This window comes from Grus americana, chromosome 1 (assembly GCF_028858705.1).
Source record: "Grus americana isolate bGruAme1 chromosome 1, bGruAme1.mat, whole genome shotgun sequence".
NCBI classification, from domain to species: Eukaryota; Metazoa; Chordata; class Aves; order Gruiformes; family Gruidae; genus Grus; species Grus americana.
In genome coordinates this window covers 126,270,321-126,286,032 of record NC_072852.1, presented here as the reverse complement: position 1 = coordinate 126,286,032, position 15,712 = coordinate 126,270,321, and the positions used below count along the sequence as shown (strand labels likewise).

The following is a 15,712-nucleotide window of genomic DNA, read 5'->3' as shown; positions in this document are numbered from 1 at the left end:
GGAATCCCATGTTGCTATCCATCTTTCCTTCTCAGTCTACCTTCTAAAGAAGAAAGTAGGATTTTGGGAAAGGAAGAAGATGTCCAAAGGATGGGTCCTCCTCTCTTTATACAATAGGCTACATTGTGCTAAGGTCAATTCAGTTCCAGACTGAACTGTTCCTTATCTGCTTTCTGACTTGCATTTCCAGATCTAGCTGACAATAACAGCGTGCTGCTTCTCGCTTCCTCTTCAAGCTGTAGAAAAACTTAGCTATTGACAAGCGAACAGCATTCTCGTGATCAACAGAAATGATAGTTCCACTAGTTCAGCTAAATCACAGAATCTTTCTTGCAATCATATATGAGAAAAACGACATAGCCTGATTTTTAGAATTCATAATGAATTTGAAAGGCTGTCAGCTTATGGTGGGTTGACCCTGGCAGGCTGGCCACTGGCATACCTAAAACCTTGCCATGCAAACCCAATGCACAGCTACCAACGAAACACAGTCTGATGCTATCTAGAAGTCACTAACAGAGTAAAACCCACAGAACTATTGAAATATATTTTAGAATAATTTTTTAAAAATATACATATGAAAGTACAGTTCTGCATCCTGTACCATCTCTACTGTTGCAGGTTTGTTTTACCTTTGAGGTTCATTAGACTGCCACAGGCTGGTCTGGACAAGACAAAATGAAATAAAAATACATCAGTGCTTTCATGAAAGAAAAAGGAAGAAATTCTTGGGCAGACAATGATCACAGAAACTAGCTTTTAGCTGATCCCTTTTAATAGAGTTGACGATCTGCGCCAGGGTGAAATGCAACCTGAAATTTGCATTGGTGGAGAGGGAGGCCAAAGCTGACAAGTCTCCAACACCAATCTCCTTTACATCATGCAGAACAAACTAGAGCTTAAAGGGATTTTTCAAAATGATAGAATAGGCAATGAGGCCTCACAAATCTGAAATATCCTTACTGGAATTATTTCCAGCACAGTACTATGAAAATGTTTATACAAGCAACACAACTGATGGAGTTTTTAATGACTGTGGGGAAATGTTCTCTATAGGCCAGCAGTGCCAGCTGCTGGAACTAGTTCTCAGGCTGGACTGAAAGGCACAGGACACCAACAAAAGACACGTGTACTTAGAATTTAGATTGATTGCTTCCATTATGACAGCTGGCAAAAAAATAGAGTTTGAAGCTGGGCATTGACTGATGAACTTGTAAGGTAAGGTTGGAGGTTTTCATTATAAGCAGCATCAGGATTGACTGTGTTATTTCAGTATTAACAATACTTGATAACATCCCTCCTCTGAAAAATAGGCTTATCATCTAAGCATTCATAAGGGTTCCCCTGTTTACCAAGCTTTAACAATCAAGGCAGGCAGGAATCCTTCATAGCTGGAATGCATCCTTACAACCTTTCCAGGCTTCATCAGTTGATCTAATTTCTATTAATATACACTGGGCTTAGAAAATAAATCTGCCTCTGGCTAATCCCCCTCCATTTCAGCATGGTTCTTCTCATTTCTGGAATGGTGATGAGTGGATTTCAGAGTGTTCAGGGCCTGGATTAGAAAAAATATCCAGATCAGCAAGCTATATGGTTTACAACATGAATCATTGTGACTCCTTATAATCTGGTTGATGTGTTCACTGAATGATTGTATATTGTCTTGTTTCTCTTAGAGACACAATATATGGTTGTAGTCAAAACATTAGGTATTCAGGCAAAATAAAAAACTACCACCATTGTCAGAAGACCCAAAGTGTACATGGTTGAGAGTACAATGAGATTTATCACAAGTACGCAATATAAAAGCAGGAAGATATGTTATTTTCACTTAATAGAAGGCTGCAAAATGTACTTAACTGGTTATCATGTATTTCTTAAATACCACTTAGTAGATTAAATATATCAGGAATCTTGATTAATCCATCTACTTAATCAGAATATATCAATATAGACACACTCTTGATTAGAGAACTAGTTTCTCTTTTTGAGATTTTTGAGCTATTCTGTGGACATTCTCAAGTGTATTTATATATATATATATAATGAATCACCCAAAGAAAATGCAAGCTGCATTTAAACTACATAGTAGTCCATTGAAAAATTCTAGTTTCTTGAAGATTCAGGGTCTAACCCCAAGTCTCTTCACAGTTCTGTATATGAAACTATTACCACTATCATGTACAATGTGTAAAGATCTATGTTTCACACAAATAAGCCAATGTATCTTTCTTTTCTACAGTTGCATACGTTTATAATAATTAATTACTGTTTAAGAATTCAAAGATGAACCTCTAATTATTTAGAAGATATAGTCAAAGTGATCTAAATACACAAAAGATGGAGACTACTTATAGGAAAATTAAAGTATCATTATTCCACAAAATGAAACCTAGCTGAACCAGACCTTCCTATGAGTTCAGGATCTCACTCAGTGCTTAGTCTCACTGTCCTCCTTTTAACAGGTGGAATAAAGGCAGGAATGAGGGGCATCTACGTATAAGAACGAAAGCCTTCTCACAGTACTTCGCCCTACCAGTCCTTGCACTGGGAGCTACAATTAGGTCTTGGCCATTAGAATCTTCATTCCCATGCTAGGAAATATTTATATTACTTCTTACACTTTCCTGCATGTTGAGCAGATCAACACTGTTTTTAATTCTATGAATGTTTCCCATGTACACACTGGGCAGGAAAAGATGAGTAACTGAGGGAACCTCACATCAGAGTTACTCTCCTTTCTTCCAAGTAAAAGCTATACTCTTACTTGACAGATTAAATTTTTCTTCTACAAAAAGAAATAAATTAAAATCTCCTCTTTTATTTAAGTGTTTTACAACCAGAGCTTCACAATTCAATATTCACTGCAATACCTCCTAACAGCAATTGCAGGTTATAAATAAGACAGCTTGCTTGATTCTTGAGAGTGGGACAAATAATGAGGTGTTCCTAACACCACTTCTAAGATTTTAATTAAATGGTTGGTATCATCAAGTATTGGCATCAAGGAAGTTTGTCATAGTTTGACTTCTGATATAAGGAACTGCCGTTTTGAAAGCTTGGTTTTCATAGCTACACTTCAAAGTGCATCAAGTGAAGCAGTTAGAGGGCAAGCACTGCTAAAATCCACATTATTTTCCTCCTTTCAATACATGCTGGATTAATATTTTTTTTATTTTTGAAAGAAATACTTTTGTAGAAATACTATAATAGTAAAATATGAAAGTCCAAGTGGAAAACATAAATGAAGATGACTATCTTATCATATTCATCATCTTGGAAGAGAGATAATTCAGAACGGATATACAGAAGTCTACAAAATCATGAGTAGCACGGAGAGACTGAATAGGGTTTAACTGTCCACTGACTCCTGTAATTTAAGAACTAGTGGGCATTAAATTAAAGAATACGGCTAAAAATAAAGATAATGGTTTCTACACCATGGTCAGTAAACACTTCAAATTCAAAGGAGGTTATGGATACTAAATGTATACATAAGTTTAAGGATACACCTGGCAGCTCAGCAAAAAGTCTGAACAGAAAACCCTTAAAAGCTGTGAAAGTACATACTTTTGCTTTTTCCCTTGACATTTCCGAGCACCCCTGGAGACAAGTCCAGGGTTCTTACCATAGGTTCTGAACCTATGGTCTGAACATCTCTACTGAACTTGGGCAACCTGGTCTAGCGGAGGATGTCCCTGCCCATGGCAGGGGGGGTGGAACTAGATGATTTTTAGAATTCCTTCCAACCCAAATCACTCTATGATTCTATAAAATTAAAAAGCTAGTTCATTTTATGGGTCAAATTCTGAGGTCTTTACTGAAATGTTTATTCATTCATTTCCCAGAAACCCATACTATCTACTGAAGAGTCAGGACTACAATAGGATTTCAATGTAAACTTCTGGTTAGACTAAAATTCTGATTTTAATTAAGCTACGCCTGGGACAACATGGAAACCAAACTTACAATTTACAGCTGGATGAAGCAGTCTAAAAGTTAACTTCGTACCCTAATTTACACTGATTCTGCTGCCAGCAAGCATGGATAACAGATTAAAAGATTAATTATAAGCAATCATCATCTTTTATTTATTGGTATCACCTTTCTACTACTCTATTTCTAAACGCATTTCGTAGACATTCTAGTTGATCCAGAAAACGTACCCTAAGCACAGCTCATTGTCTTTGTATATTTTAATATAAATTTATATATATACTTGTGTGTGTATAGATATTATATATATGTGTATGTATATATATATATGTAAAGTTGAGAAAGGCTGAAAAAGTGTATAGTTCTCCTTATTCATATTTTCCTTTTTTTTTTTTTTTTGGCTGTTATTGGAGGGAGGAAAACAAAAGCAGGTTTCCCTTGAAGAGCTGGCAAATTTCTGCCTACTGAAAAATGACATTTTCATCCAGACAGAGAACCCCTTTCGAGCATTCTATTCAAACAGGGATATTTCATTTTCTGATATACAGTGATTAAACTAATTGAAATTAGATTAGAGATTAAAAATAATAGCTTTTTCAATACAGCACACTTTTTCAATATTTTTATTTCCATTAAATAGCCTCATCATAATCTGGTTTATTAGCAAAATACAAGCTTAAATGCTTTCAGCCATGACAAGCCAAAAGAGTTTTAACAAAACTTGAGTAGCATAAAACTGGGTTTGATCCCTTTAACTACTTAACCTCCACTTTGAATTTTAAGTTGAGAGAAAGAACACATCCAAAAGTGATATTTAGTCTCATCAATGTAAAAATCCAAATTAATTATATTTTATTAAAAAAGTGAGTTAAACCAAATTATCTCTAAGTGTTTCAGATACCTTTTCATACCTTCAGATATCTTTTGAGACTGAAGTTTTGCACCTTAAGGATGGTAAGACACAGAATTAACAGTGAAAAACAAAGATAAAGGTAACTGCAAAAACCCCGTGTTGTTCCAATTCAAGATCATGAATCTAATCGGAATTATGTACTGTGAGAAAGACAGATGAAAACACATGCAATACTACTTAACACAGAAAATCCTGAGCAATTTAAAAGAGGATGGTGACACGATGCCTTGTTAAAGTTGTATGTTTGGTGGGGAGGGAACACAACAGTACAGACGGACCTGTGGTGTTTCCTTTTAGCTGATTTTGTGTGCTGAAAGCAGAAGAGAGAAACACTGTCCTGTCTCCAAGACCTGAGATACAGTCAATTGCATGGTGCTGCCAGGTAGACCTACTTGTTTCTTCAAAATGCCCTGCAGCCTTCAACAGAGGATTCCTTTTGTAACATCAGCTTATGGCCATTGCCCCCTGCCATCCGTAAGGGTCAGAGTATCTACGGAGATACAAACTCCGTTTGAACCCTGACACCCACATCTTGCCACCCCTTTTCATATGGTATGAACTATCATCCTGTCACACTCACTACATTTCAAACAGATGCTCATTTATCAAATACGAAAGGCTGAGTTAGCCTAAAGCATTTCCAAACCTCAAACACGAAACTGGAATCTGCAAACAAATATATTCTTCGAAGTCTTGTTAATGTCTATGGTGTTCATGGCACCCCGGTGATGTGCGTCAGGATGATCCCATCCTGTCCACTGTTCCTGAGATGTCCACCAACCCTCACTGCCCTGGGGAGTCCCTTGCTGTCTGCAGGCTGGTAGTCACTGTGGCCACGTTTATCATTAAGAAAAGCAAGATGTTAATATACATCTAGCTCATTTCAAAACTTTGTCCTGCCAACTTTACCTCTGCTGTAGCCAATTTCTGATGTTTCAGAAATCTGACCAGTTGTGTAAGACAGGAAAAGTACTTCTGACATGCTGAGGATAAATTTGTATAGCATTTGACTATGAGATACAGCTATAACTACTGTCCAAAAGCAGTGGGGTTTTTTTATTTTAAATTAAATGCTGCTAATCGTTTTCTTTCTGAGGGCCAGGAAGGAAGGAAGACAAACTCCAAGGTCAAAAAGAGATCAATGCATTCATTAAATCTGACTCACTGATGTAGGAGATGTACTAGGTGTCTAGGCTTTTTAAAAATTTATCAGCTTTTCAAGCAATTTCAAGTCCTCAGCTTTATAAGACTCAGTCTACTGTTTTCACCAGTAAGATTTTCCAATGTTTTATTGTTCTTGTTACTAGGACATTCTACACAAGATTAAATATTTCTCAGATTTAAATTTTTTGGCCACTAGCTCTTGATGCAATGTTGGTCAGCAAAACTGAGAGATCATCACTATCTTTTCAATATTCTTTAGTGAGTGATCACATTCCTTCTCTGTATTTTCTTTGGTAAATTAAGTTGATAGAGCTACTTAGCATTCATATGACAAGGCCTGCTTTTCTAGTCCCCTGTGCTTTTAGTGGATTTCTTTGATTTTCTTCCAGTATTTCAATACAATTCTTAACCTCTGCGAACCAGATCTGTAAACATTCTAATAGCAGTACCACCACCACTGTTTGCTTTCTGCTTGTATTTGACCATTCTTTAGCAGTCAAGGGCTGTACTAGCTCTTTTTACCAGTGTCACACTGACAGTTTATAGTGAAACATTAGCTAGGATAATTCCAGTCACTTACATTAGAGACAGAAAGCTCTCCCACTCCAAAATGAAATGCCTGGCAAGTAACTAGCCAAGTCAGTAATAGCAATTCCGTAATAGTAACTATATGTATTATTTGTTAAGCAAAAATCTTTGTGTTGTCTTCAAAGCTCATCAACATGTTTTTAATGAGATTTTTCCATAGAGATCTGAAGAAGGGGTATAGCTACTTCTCTACCTCCTTCATCTTCCTAGAAAGGAATTATCCCCATTCAGGCCAAGAATTTCAGTGTCCCCATGCATTGTGAAAGTATGTCAGATTTTACTGTGTTTCTTGGAGGTCTTATACTGAATTAGATTAAAAAATATAGGCAGAGTTAAAATGGACCTTGAGAATTTATTTTACAATAGGAATCAATAATATACTTTACATCTAGCTTTTCCTTTTACTGTATTAAGAGTACTTTCAGACCAGAAAATGATACAAGATAATGCATGATCCTGTAGGACAAAAATCTACACTATTCTTTTCAAGGTCTCCAATCACAAACTCTTTTAAAAGTCTAGTTTTTGTGTTTCTTACTAGCACTAGACACCTCCCTAACACCATGCTCCCCCAACACCAAGATTTTGAAAACATCATTATGTGATTCTCAGCCCTACAGAAGTTCACAATCAGGATACTACACTTCAAGGAAAGAAGAGCATGGCAGAAGTGATATATGAACAATGATATTTTAAATATTTTGAGAAATGCTTACTGGTTTTGATTTTTCCTCCTACATAAACACATGCTGAGATGTAAAATCAACTGAGCAGACTCTTCTCCCTTCCCAGCATGTTACTGGAAGGGGTAGTCCCCTAGTACTCGTATCACATAATTTTATTTCCAGAAATGATCCTGCAGCAAAATACCATACTAGCTATTTCTATTCATAGAACCTGTTACCAGCATCCATTATTAAAGTCAGTATTTCTTAGCAGCTTACAATTCCTGCAGAAAGTAGGATGTATAGATGATAAAGCAAATATTCATTTACAGAAGGTAAGAAAAATACTAGCTCTGAAAATAAAAACCTCTTAAAGTATAATTCAAAGATAAATACAATTAAAAATCTTTGGAGAAAAAAACCCCAATAATTAAGTAAATATACTAAACAATTATTTTATGTTTACATACTTAAGTGATTTAAAACATACAACTTATTTAATATGATGTAATCATTCTTCTAAAATGACTAACAATTTAATTAAGTTTTGAGAGTGAAAGTATGTATTTATGTAGTAATACAAATATGATTAAATAAATTCCAATGATTAATGAAATCTAAATGACAATAATAATTTGGCATGCATAAGGAAGGAGGGTACCAAAAGAGACTCGTTCTCTTGTGGACTGTACAGAAACTGCTTGAAGTTTTTCTATAGAATTCAACTTTATCTGAGATCCAAAATTAGAAGCAGATATCAGCAGAAGAAAAATGTAATTATTCAAATAGGATAAAGAAGACACTTTTTTTCAAGCATTCATTTTAGTTCATATCACTGAGCTTAAATGAGGTCTTAGTAAGTATTGAGTTTTATTATTCAAAAAGTGATTGTGTGTGGTCACTTAATAAAATAGATTAATCCTCTGTGATAGCAGCCAGACCAACAATAAAAATTATATTTTTCTTCTAATGCAGTAGAACAAAATTAAACATTTAGAGTAATCTTACCAGAGCTCTGCATTTCACATCTATCTCTCTTTCCGGTGCTGCAGGTATGCCGTTAATCTTTAAGGAGAACCACACTTTGCAATTTGAAGAACTTCCTCCTATGTTAAGAAGAACAAAATGCCTTACAAATCATCTTATGAGGTGATCAATCCTAGCAGCATTCAAATCAATGAGAAATTTAGACTTTTAGCAAAAATGCCAGTCATTGTTCATATTGAGACAAAGCAAATCATGAACTGATTTAATTGCTGTCAATCAACTGCGTTATCTAATCCCTTCTTGACTGGATTCAAAATAGTAACAAAATCAATATATACACAAATTGAATGGAAATAGCACTTTGGCAAATTAGTTTTGTAGACTATCACATTGTTTCAGAATTTTAAATATCATTGATTCGTAACTGTTTTTCTTCAACAAATACAATGCTAAAAAATATTCTAAATTAATTTTTTATTAAAAGCTCATCCACCATAGACTCAAAAACTACAAGTTATTCATTAAACAGATTAGAATCTTCAGTTACATAGAATCCATCCTCAAATATATGTTTGAACATACATTGATTTATACTGCAATGCATTTTTCATCAGATTTTGAGACAGGATGTCCTGAGTTATTGTGATAACAAACAAGTTGCTATTAAAGAGATTGAGAATGCTCAAAGATGGTAAATACAAGTATCAAAACATTCATGCATCAGTATTATCCTATTAGATCAGATTCATTATCTATCTTGTCCCAAGCTTTGTTATCAATGACTAGTAAAAGTTTGGCCAGAAAAAAACGTGCAATAAACTCTTGTAAACCCATATTTAATTACACGATAAACTGGTGAGAAATCCAGAAATCTAGTCAAAAAAGGAGAGATGGGAAATTCTAACGATATGTACAAAAGCTGAAATCCATCACAGACTCCCTCTGAATTTTGGAGATAATTTATGAAGCCACAGAAGACTATTTATCACACACGCGTGTATGCTTGTGAAATTATAAGGATAGATTTTAAATTCTGCTGATGCTGATTATTATGAAACCCTTAAATAACTGGAATTTTCGTGAATGTTACAATTAAGGACAAAAACAGGGATTTACTACCAGTAATCATGGGAAGCATAGGCAAGCAGATCTTTGAACTGGAGGCAGTCCATATCAGACTGATAGTATTTTTATAATTTTATATTATATCAAGCAAGATTAAATCAAAATTAGTTCATCTAATATAACCTTTAGTATATAACAGAAATTAAATTCTGTTCAGTTACATAGGATTGTCGTTGTGCAACTTCAGTCAAGCAATCTGTGTTTGCTAAAGCATATCTTCCAGATAGACTTTGAGTCTTGATTTGAAGATATCCACTAACAGTTTGTTCTGGTAGCTAATTACAGGCATTGAAAGACATTTAAATGAGTCTAATCTCTGATTTCCATTAGATTTGCTTCAATTTCCAGCCAAAAGATCTTGTAATGACTTTCTCTGATAGATTTAAGAGATCTAGCATTTAAGTATCTAGCATTTTCCTGTATTTAGAACATAGTCATGAATGTTAATAAAATTAGCTCTTCAATCTTGTTCAGATCGGCGAAAGAGATTGAGGCCAAAGCCTCTCATCATAAGGCCTGATCTCTACAACACAAATATTTTATATGGTAATTTTTTTTGCAAATATGAACAGTTGTTCAGCACCTTTTAAAAATGCATACACAGGAAGTGCTTGCAGTATTCCTGTTTGTCAGTGTATTGTATGAGATGAAAATAACCTTAATCCTCCTACTCGCACCTCCCTGAATTATACACTAGAGAGACACTTTAGCAGTTGTGTTTTACCATAGCATTAGTCTTGGAAGCTCCTGCTGTTTTTCTTTTCTGCTGTGACCCCTGCTCTTCTCAGAGCCACTGCTTTCCTTGCTGTAGTTCCTCATTCTGCATATATGACTTTATTTCTAAGCCCTACTTCCAACAAAACTGTGTCTGTCTGGCTTTAATTATATTACTTTCTTTAAATCTTCACTGACTACATCATGTATTAACTTACCCATTCTTTCTTTCGGGCTAATTTGATATGCATACAACTTAGGGGGTTTTAATACCAGCAGAATACTACAGTCTTCCAGTCTCAGAATAGCCTCAGTATCTTAAGATCTATAAAAATTACCATCACTGAGGTAAAGACAACTTCTGAATGCCCATTGAAGGATTCTGGCATGCACATGACCCTGAGTTTAATCAATTAAAAAAAAAAATGAAAAAAAATTGTATACAGAAGAGAGATGATTTCTGCAGGAAGGGAGGATCCCCTTACACAAAACCAGAACACAATACCTGGAACCTGAAATAAAAGTCCTCTATTAAAGACCAGAAGAAAATCAAAGGGTGCCCATAGCTTGGGATATCACATCCTTCAAGAATGCAGGCAAACTGTAGGAAAGGGTACAACAGAAGTCTATAAAATTCAGGTAGGAAACAACAAAGAAAAATGTCAACAGTAAAGTTCTATTTACACAGGATATGTGATTAAACAGCAGGACAAAGGGATTTATTAAAGCAACACATTCACAAATGAATGTTCTGTACAATTAAGGGAAAATAGAAAAGAGTATAAACTGTTATTTAAACAGAAAATTAACAAGGCTGCCTCCCTGTCCCCAAACCTCCAGAAACACCCATACAAAAAACCCCTTGAGTGACCACTTGCTAAAGACTTAAAAAAGCAGTAGTAAAATCTTTTCAAACACATCTGAAGCTGGTAGCCTGCCAAATTCAGCATGGCTGATAGATGATCAGGGTGGAAAAGGCATGCCTAAGGAAGATAAGGCTGCAGCAGAAAATCTAAACTAATTCTTTGCAGTAGCATTTGCTTTAGTGGAGTTCAGGGACGTCCTACACCCAGCCTAGGGCTTGTTTTAAGGGGAATGGTCACAGGGACTCTCCCAAATTAAGGTTTCAGCAAGAAAGGTTGTGAAGCAGATCGATAAAGAGAAAAGTAGCAAATCACCTGGGCAAGAGAGTCTCTGCCCAACAATTCAAAAGGAACTCATGCATGAAAGTGCGATGGCGCAAATCATCACGTGACCCATTGCTTAAGTCAACTTCAGGTACGAAGAAATGAAAAGGCAGAGAATGTGCTGCCAATTTTTAGACAGGTCTCTGGGATGAGATGAAAAATTACAGATGTGAGTTTGTTTATATATTCCAAAGAAAATTATTAAGAAACAAAATAAGGGAGAGAAGCCACAACACACAAAACTATTTGAATTATTTGGCAAAGTCAACGGCTGTGTGAATAAGGGAGACATAGTTCACATAGTACCATGGTTTTCCAAAAATCTATTTTTCAGATCCCCTTCCAATGGCTTTTAAGGAAACTAAGCTGGAGAAGAGGGAACGTTAGAAGTTGGTATTAAAATACAGAAACCAAAGAACAGGAAGAAATGGCTAGTTTTCACCATAAAGAGAGAGAAAGAATGGAGTGAAAAGGCTTGCTTTTAAAAGTCCTTAACCATTTTTTCTCTCTAGGATGGATGTGTTAAGTATCATATTCTGTCCTTAAAAAACTTATCAAGTAGACCTGTATCTCCAGTGTTCTAGGAGTACTTTCACTTTTTCCCTAATGCACAACCACAAGTTTTGTGGAACTGCTTTGTTACTTGTCGTTACAATGCTACACCTTCCAGCAATGAATACATCTATACTGGTACGAAGATATTTTTTCTATATAGACACTTATAGTTTGCTTTGTTGTCTCTGAACACAGATTTTTACTCTGTACTCTTAACTTTCCTGAATCACTTTTCTGTACGTCATAATTACAGTAATGGAGAAGTTATAATCTACTTGCTTTTTCTCTTCTTGCCTTTATATATAAATTCATTGATTTTGTTCACACAAATTGCTAAAAATTCCTGATGTCTCAAAAGCAAAGCTTTCAGGTCAAGTTGCTTTCTTTTTTGTTTTGACTTCAAGTATTTTGAGCTATTGAAACCTTTTTTTTTTTTTTTTTTTGTAAGGAACTCGTGATTTCTTTTTGTACTTTTTATGTATTTGAATGTTTAGATTAATTTATGTTTAAAACTTCCTCAATTCTGGAAAATCAAGTATTTTTTCTGGAGACCCTAAATAAACAACACAGCCCACAGATTACCATTCTGGAAAACAGCTGTCATGTTTGGGAGGGAATATCTTGTATGCGTTTTTAAATTATATTACATAAATTTAAATATTTTTCAAATACTTTAATTGAAACACTTTTCTTGATACATGGAAAGAACCTGGAAACTCTCTGCTAAAGGATCATCTCTCCATTTATTTTTGCAGCTGAACTCTTTACCAAACAAACATTCCCCCGCAAGTATTGTTTAGTATTAAACCTTGAAGTTGTATAAACTTTGATGTTCCGTCAACTTTTACTCAGCAAAAACACAGCTGAATGGTTGCTTTGCTGCCCACTTGCATTGATAAAAACATAAAACCTAGGGAGAGCTTTGTCCCCACTTAGCCATTAACTTAATACCAAATAGTTACTTTATAGACGAGTCCCACCTCAGGTCTTTATCCATATAATGTATTTGAAATAGTCCAAAGCTAATTTATTTCAAGTATCCTCATTCTCAAGTAATTATAGACTAATTTTACTCTGAATTTCTTCTCTTGCCAAGGCAACCCATAAGACAGAACCTACTTCTTACCCTCAGGAATACTCAGAAGTCACTTCCAAAGTTATAAAAATCTACTAAAGCTTTAGATCCCTGGAAAAAAAAAAAAAGAAAAAAGAAAAAAATGAACATAAACAGATTAAATTCACAGCAATTCTCCTAACCTTTCCTTTAGCTGTGTCTTGGCATTTCTGCTTCAAACCTGAAGAACGTGCATGGCTGAAAATAGGTCAGGTATTAGAACTTCATTTGCTAACATATAGAGCAGAAGGCTGGGGGTTTGGGGATTTCTTTTGCTGGCTTTTTTTAGGTTTTTTTGAAAGAGTTTTACTTTATCAGATAGTGGATGCTGGGAAAACAAGGCTGAAATGTCCCAGGCAATGGATGATCTCAATACACTCATGCTGAAAGAGAGATGGCTCATTCCCAACCCACAGAACAAGATTATATCTGTCTGATTCTGTTGTCTGCACATATTTAAAAACCAGGCAGGAAAAGGTAGGCACTCTTTTTTCTCTCTGCCCCAGAAAATGTTGATTCTAATACAAAAATGTTCCAAGTTGATGACATTGTTTTGAGATGATGCCTTTTTCTCCACGTCTCAATCAAGAATGTGATGTTTTTAGAACTCTGAACTCAAAACAGAGAATACTATTGCAAACACAAGTATAAACTCATGCTTACCTATACACCCACTTTTCTAAACTTGCATTGACATTCTTAATGCATTAGAAGTCTCTTCTTAGGGCCTGAGCGCCATACTTGGATGTGTTATTAGATAAACTCAGTTTCGCTTCAGGCCTGTATCCTTTATCATCTCACTCTGGGGCTTCAATGACAAACAAAAATCTTTAGCCTGCTTTATGCAACCATCAGGTCATTATATTGTCAGATCTCATAAAACAAACAAAACAAATTTTAGTCAGTACTTCAGACAGAAATCACCAGTGAAAAGAAGTGAGCAGAAATCTTCTGAACGTAAGAATGCATCTACTTAAATATTTAATCTCCACTATCTTCCCTTTTAGTCTCTCCCTTGGTCAGTAGGCTTTTGCCTTTGCTAGTTAGGGTCAAGCATCTGTCATTAATGGTTAGGGCAAACCAGCATCTTCCATATGTTAGTTACTGCAAATTCAATCAGCATTACTACAAAAGAGCTTACTTATGTTTAGGTTTTTAGAACTTTCCTTGATTATTTTGTAATTTTTTTTTTTATATATATGGAATCATTGGAAGCATAGAAAGTTGTGTACTTTCTATTACAAGTAGTTACTCCGGATTTGAGGGGGCATACACACACAAAAAACAAAACTCAGGCATATTTCTGTATCCTTTCCTTAATAACAAGTCAATTTCTTCAATTAATATTTATCTACAGTACTTATGTTTGTTATTACAAAGTTCTGTATTTAAAACTCAGAAGTACTAAATTACAATTTACATGAAAATTAAACCTGAGCCTTCAACAAACTTTTCAAGTTAAAATTTTCACAGGTGCCCTCCAAGTCTCATTCCAGTTTATATGATATACCAAAATTCTTCCAGAGAGTTGAACACCCTTTTCCAATCCAGTCAGTCTCGTGGTTTGTCCTACTTCTCTTTAGCGATGCAAATAAGCTGTTCCTCCTGTGTGTGATCTCTTCATTTTATTGTGCAATTTTTAATATGTTATAATATTCTCCTTAAAAAATCAGTGTCGTAAGCTGTACGCTTTTAATCTTAAACTTCGTATCATGTCCTGAAGAGTTATCAGTTGTGAAATCCCCTTCCTTATGCTGACAAGATGCTTTTCTCTGCTCACTTGGATGAGAATATGTTATCACCATATGAGTTACAAACGGAAATTTCTGTTGTCTCTGTCCCCTTTCCTAGTCCTTTTCTTAAAATTACTTTTCATCCTGTGTCTGCTACTCAGCCATTAAATGTACTGTCAAGCATCAGCAATTATATATTGGTTTAAAAATAGGAAAGATTCTTCTCTCCTGATGGGGACACAGCTGCCTATCATTCAGCTGAATTACATTTCACTGATGATGAAAGAAGATTTGGCTTGGTCTCCTGAAAACTGTAGACTTCTAGGGTGTTCTGAGGAGGAGGTGGATATGGGCACGAAGGGGAAATTGGAATTGTACTGCTAAATAAAATTAATTTATTTGAAATATTTTATGCTAATTTTACAGGCTTCTCATATTGGCATCAAAAGTATGATTATTGAAACAAAAAGCTGAATTAAAGTGATATTTTCAAATTCAATATGCATTCTTTCCACAGCATTTTTACCTAATATTTGCAGAGCTAATATAGCAATAAAAAGAAGTAAATTAGGTTGAATCCCAGCTTTAAATAAAACATCTTAGATGTTTATTTAAGGGCACAATTTTTAGCAATAACAGACAAAGGAATAACACAGCTTGATTTCTTGGTTCTAAAAAATGCTGTTCTCATAGTATATGACTCTACTTTACAGAATGTAAAATATAAATTAATAAAAGATATTTTGTCTAGTTCCCTACAATATGTAAATATGTAATAGTTTTCAGTATGTAAAGACCTCACCACTGCTAGCACAGCATAAATCAAACTTTAGACTTCATTCTGTGTACAAGCAAACACAATATCCATGAGTAACCACTCCCCTGTAGAGTCATCTCTGAAGGACAAGAGCTATTGTTCATGTAAAAAAGATCAGTTAATACGTATATGTCGTATTTACTTAGTCTTTCCTTTTTGATTTAGAATAAATAATTTTTATGTAAATTATTTGGAACAGACTAGCTATTAA

At 34.9% G+C, this 15,712-nt stretch overlaps 1 protein-coding gene across 1 annotated transcript in view; it reads right to left on the bottom strand.

Annotated features, from left to right (window-relative positions):
- The window catches only part of CFAP47 (cilia and flagella associated protein 47), a 362,349-nt gene that overhangs the window by 117,137 nt on the left and 229,500 nt on the right, over positions 1 to 15,712 (bottom strand). Inside the window, 1 exon segment of the mRNA XM_054819861.1 lies at positions 8,278 to 8,375. Within this exon segment, the coding sequence (XP_054675836.1) occupies positions 8,278 to 8,375 (98 nt within the window).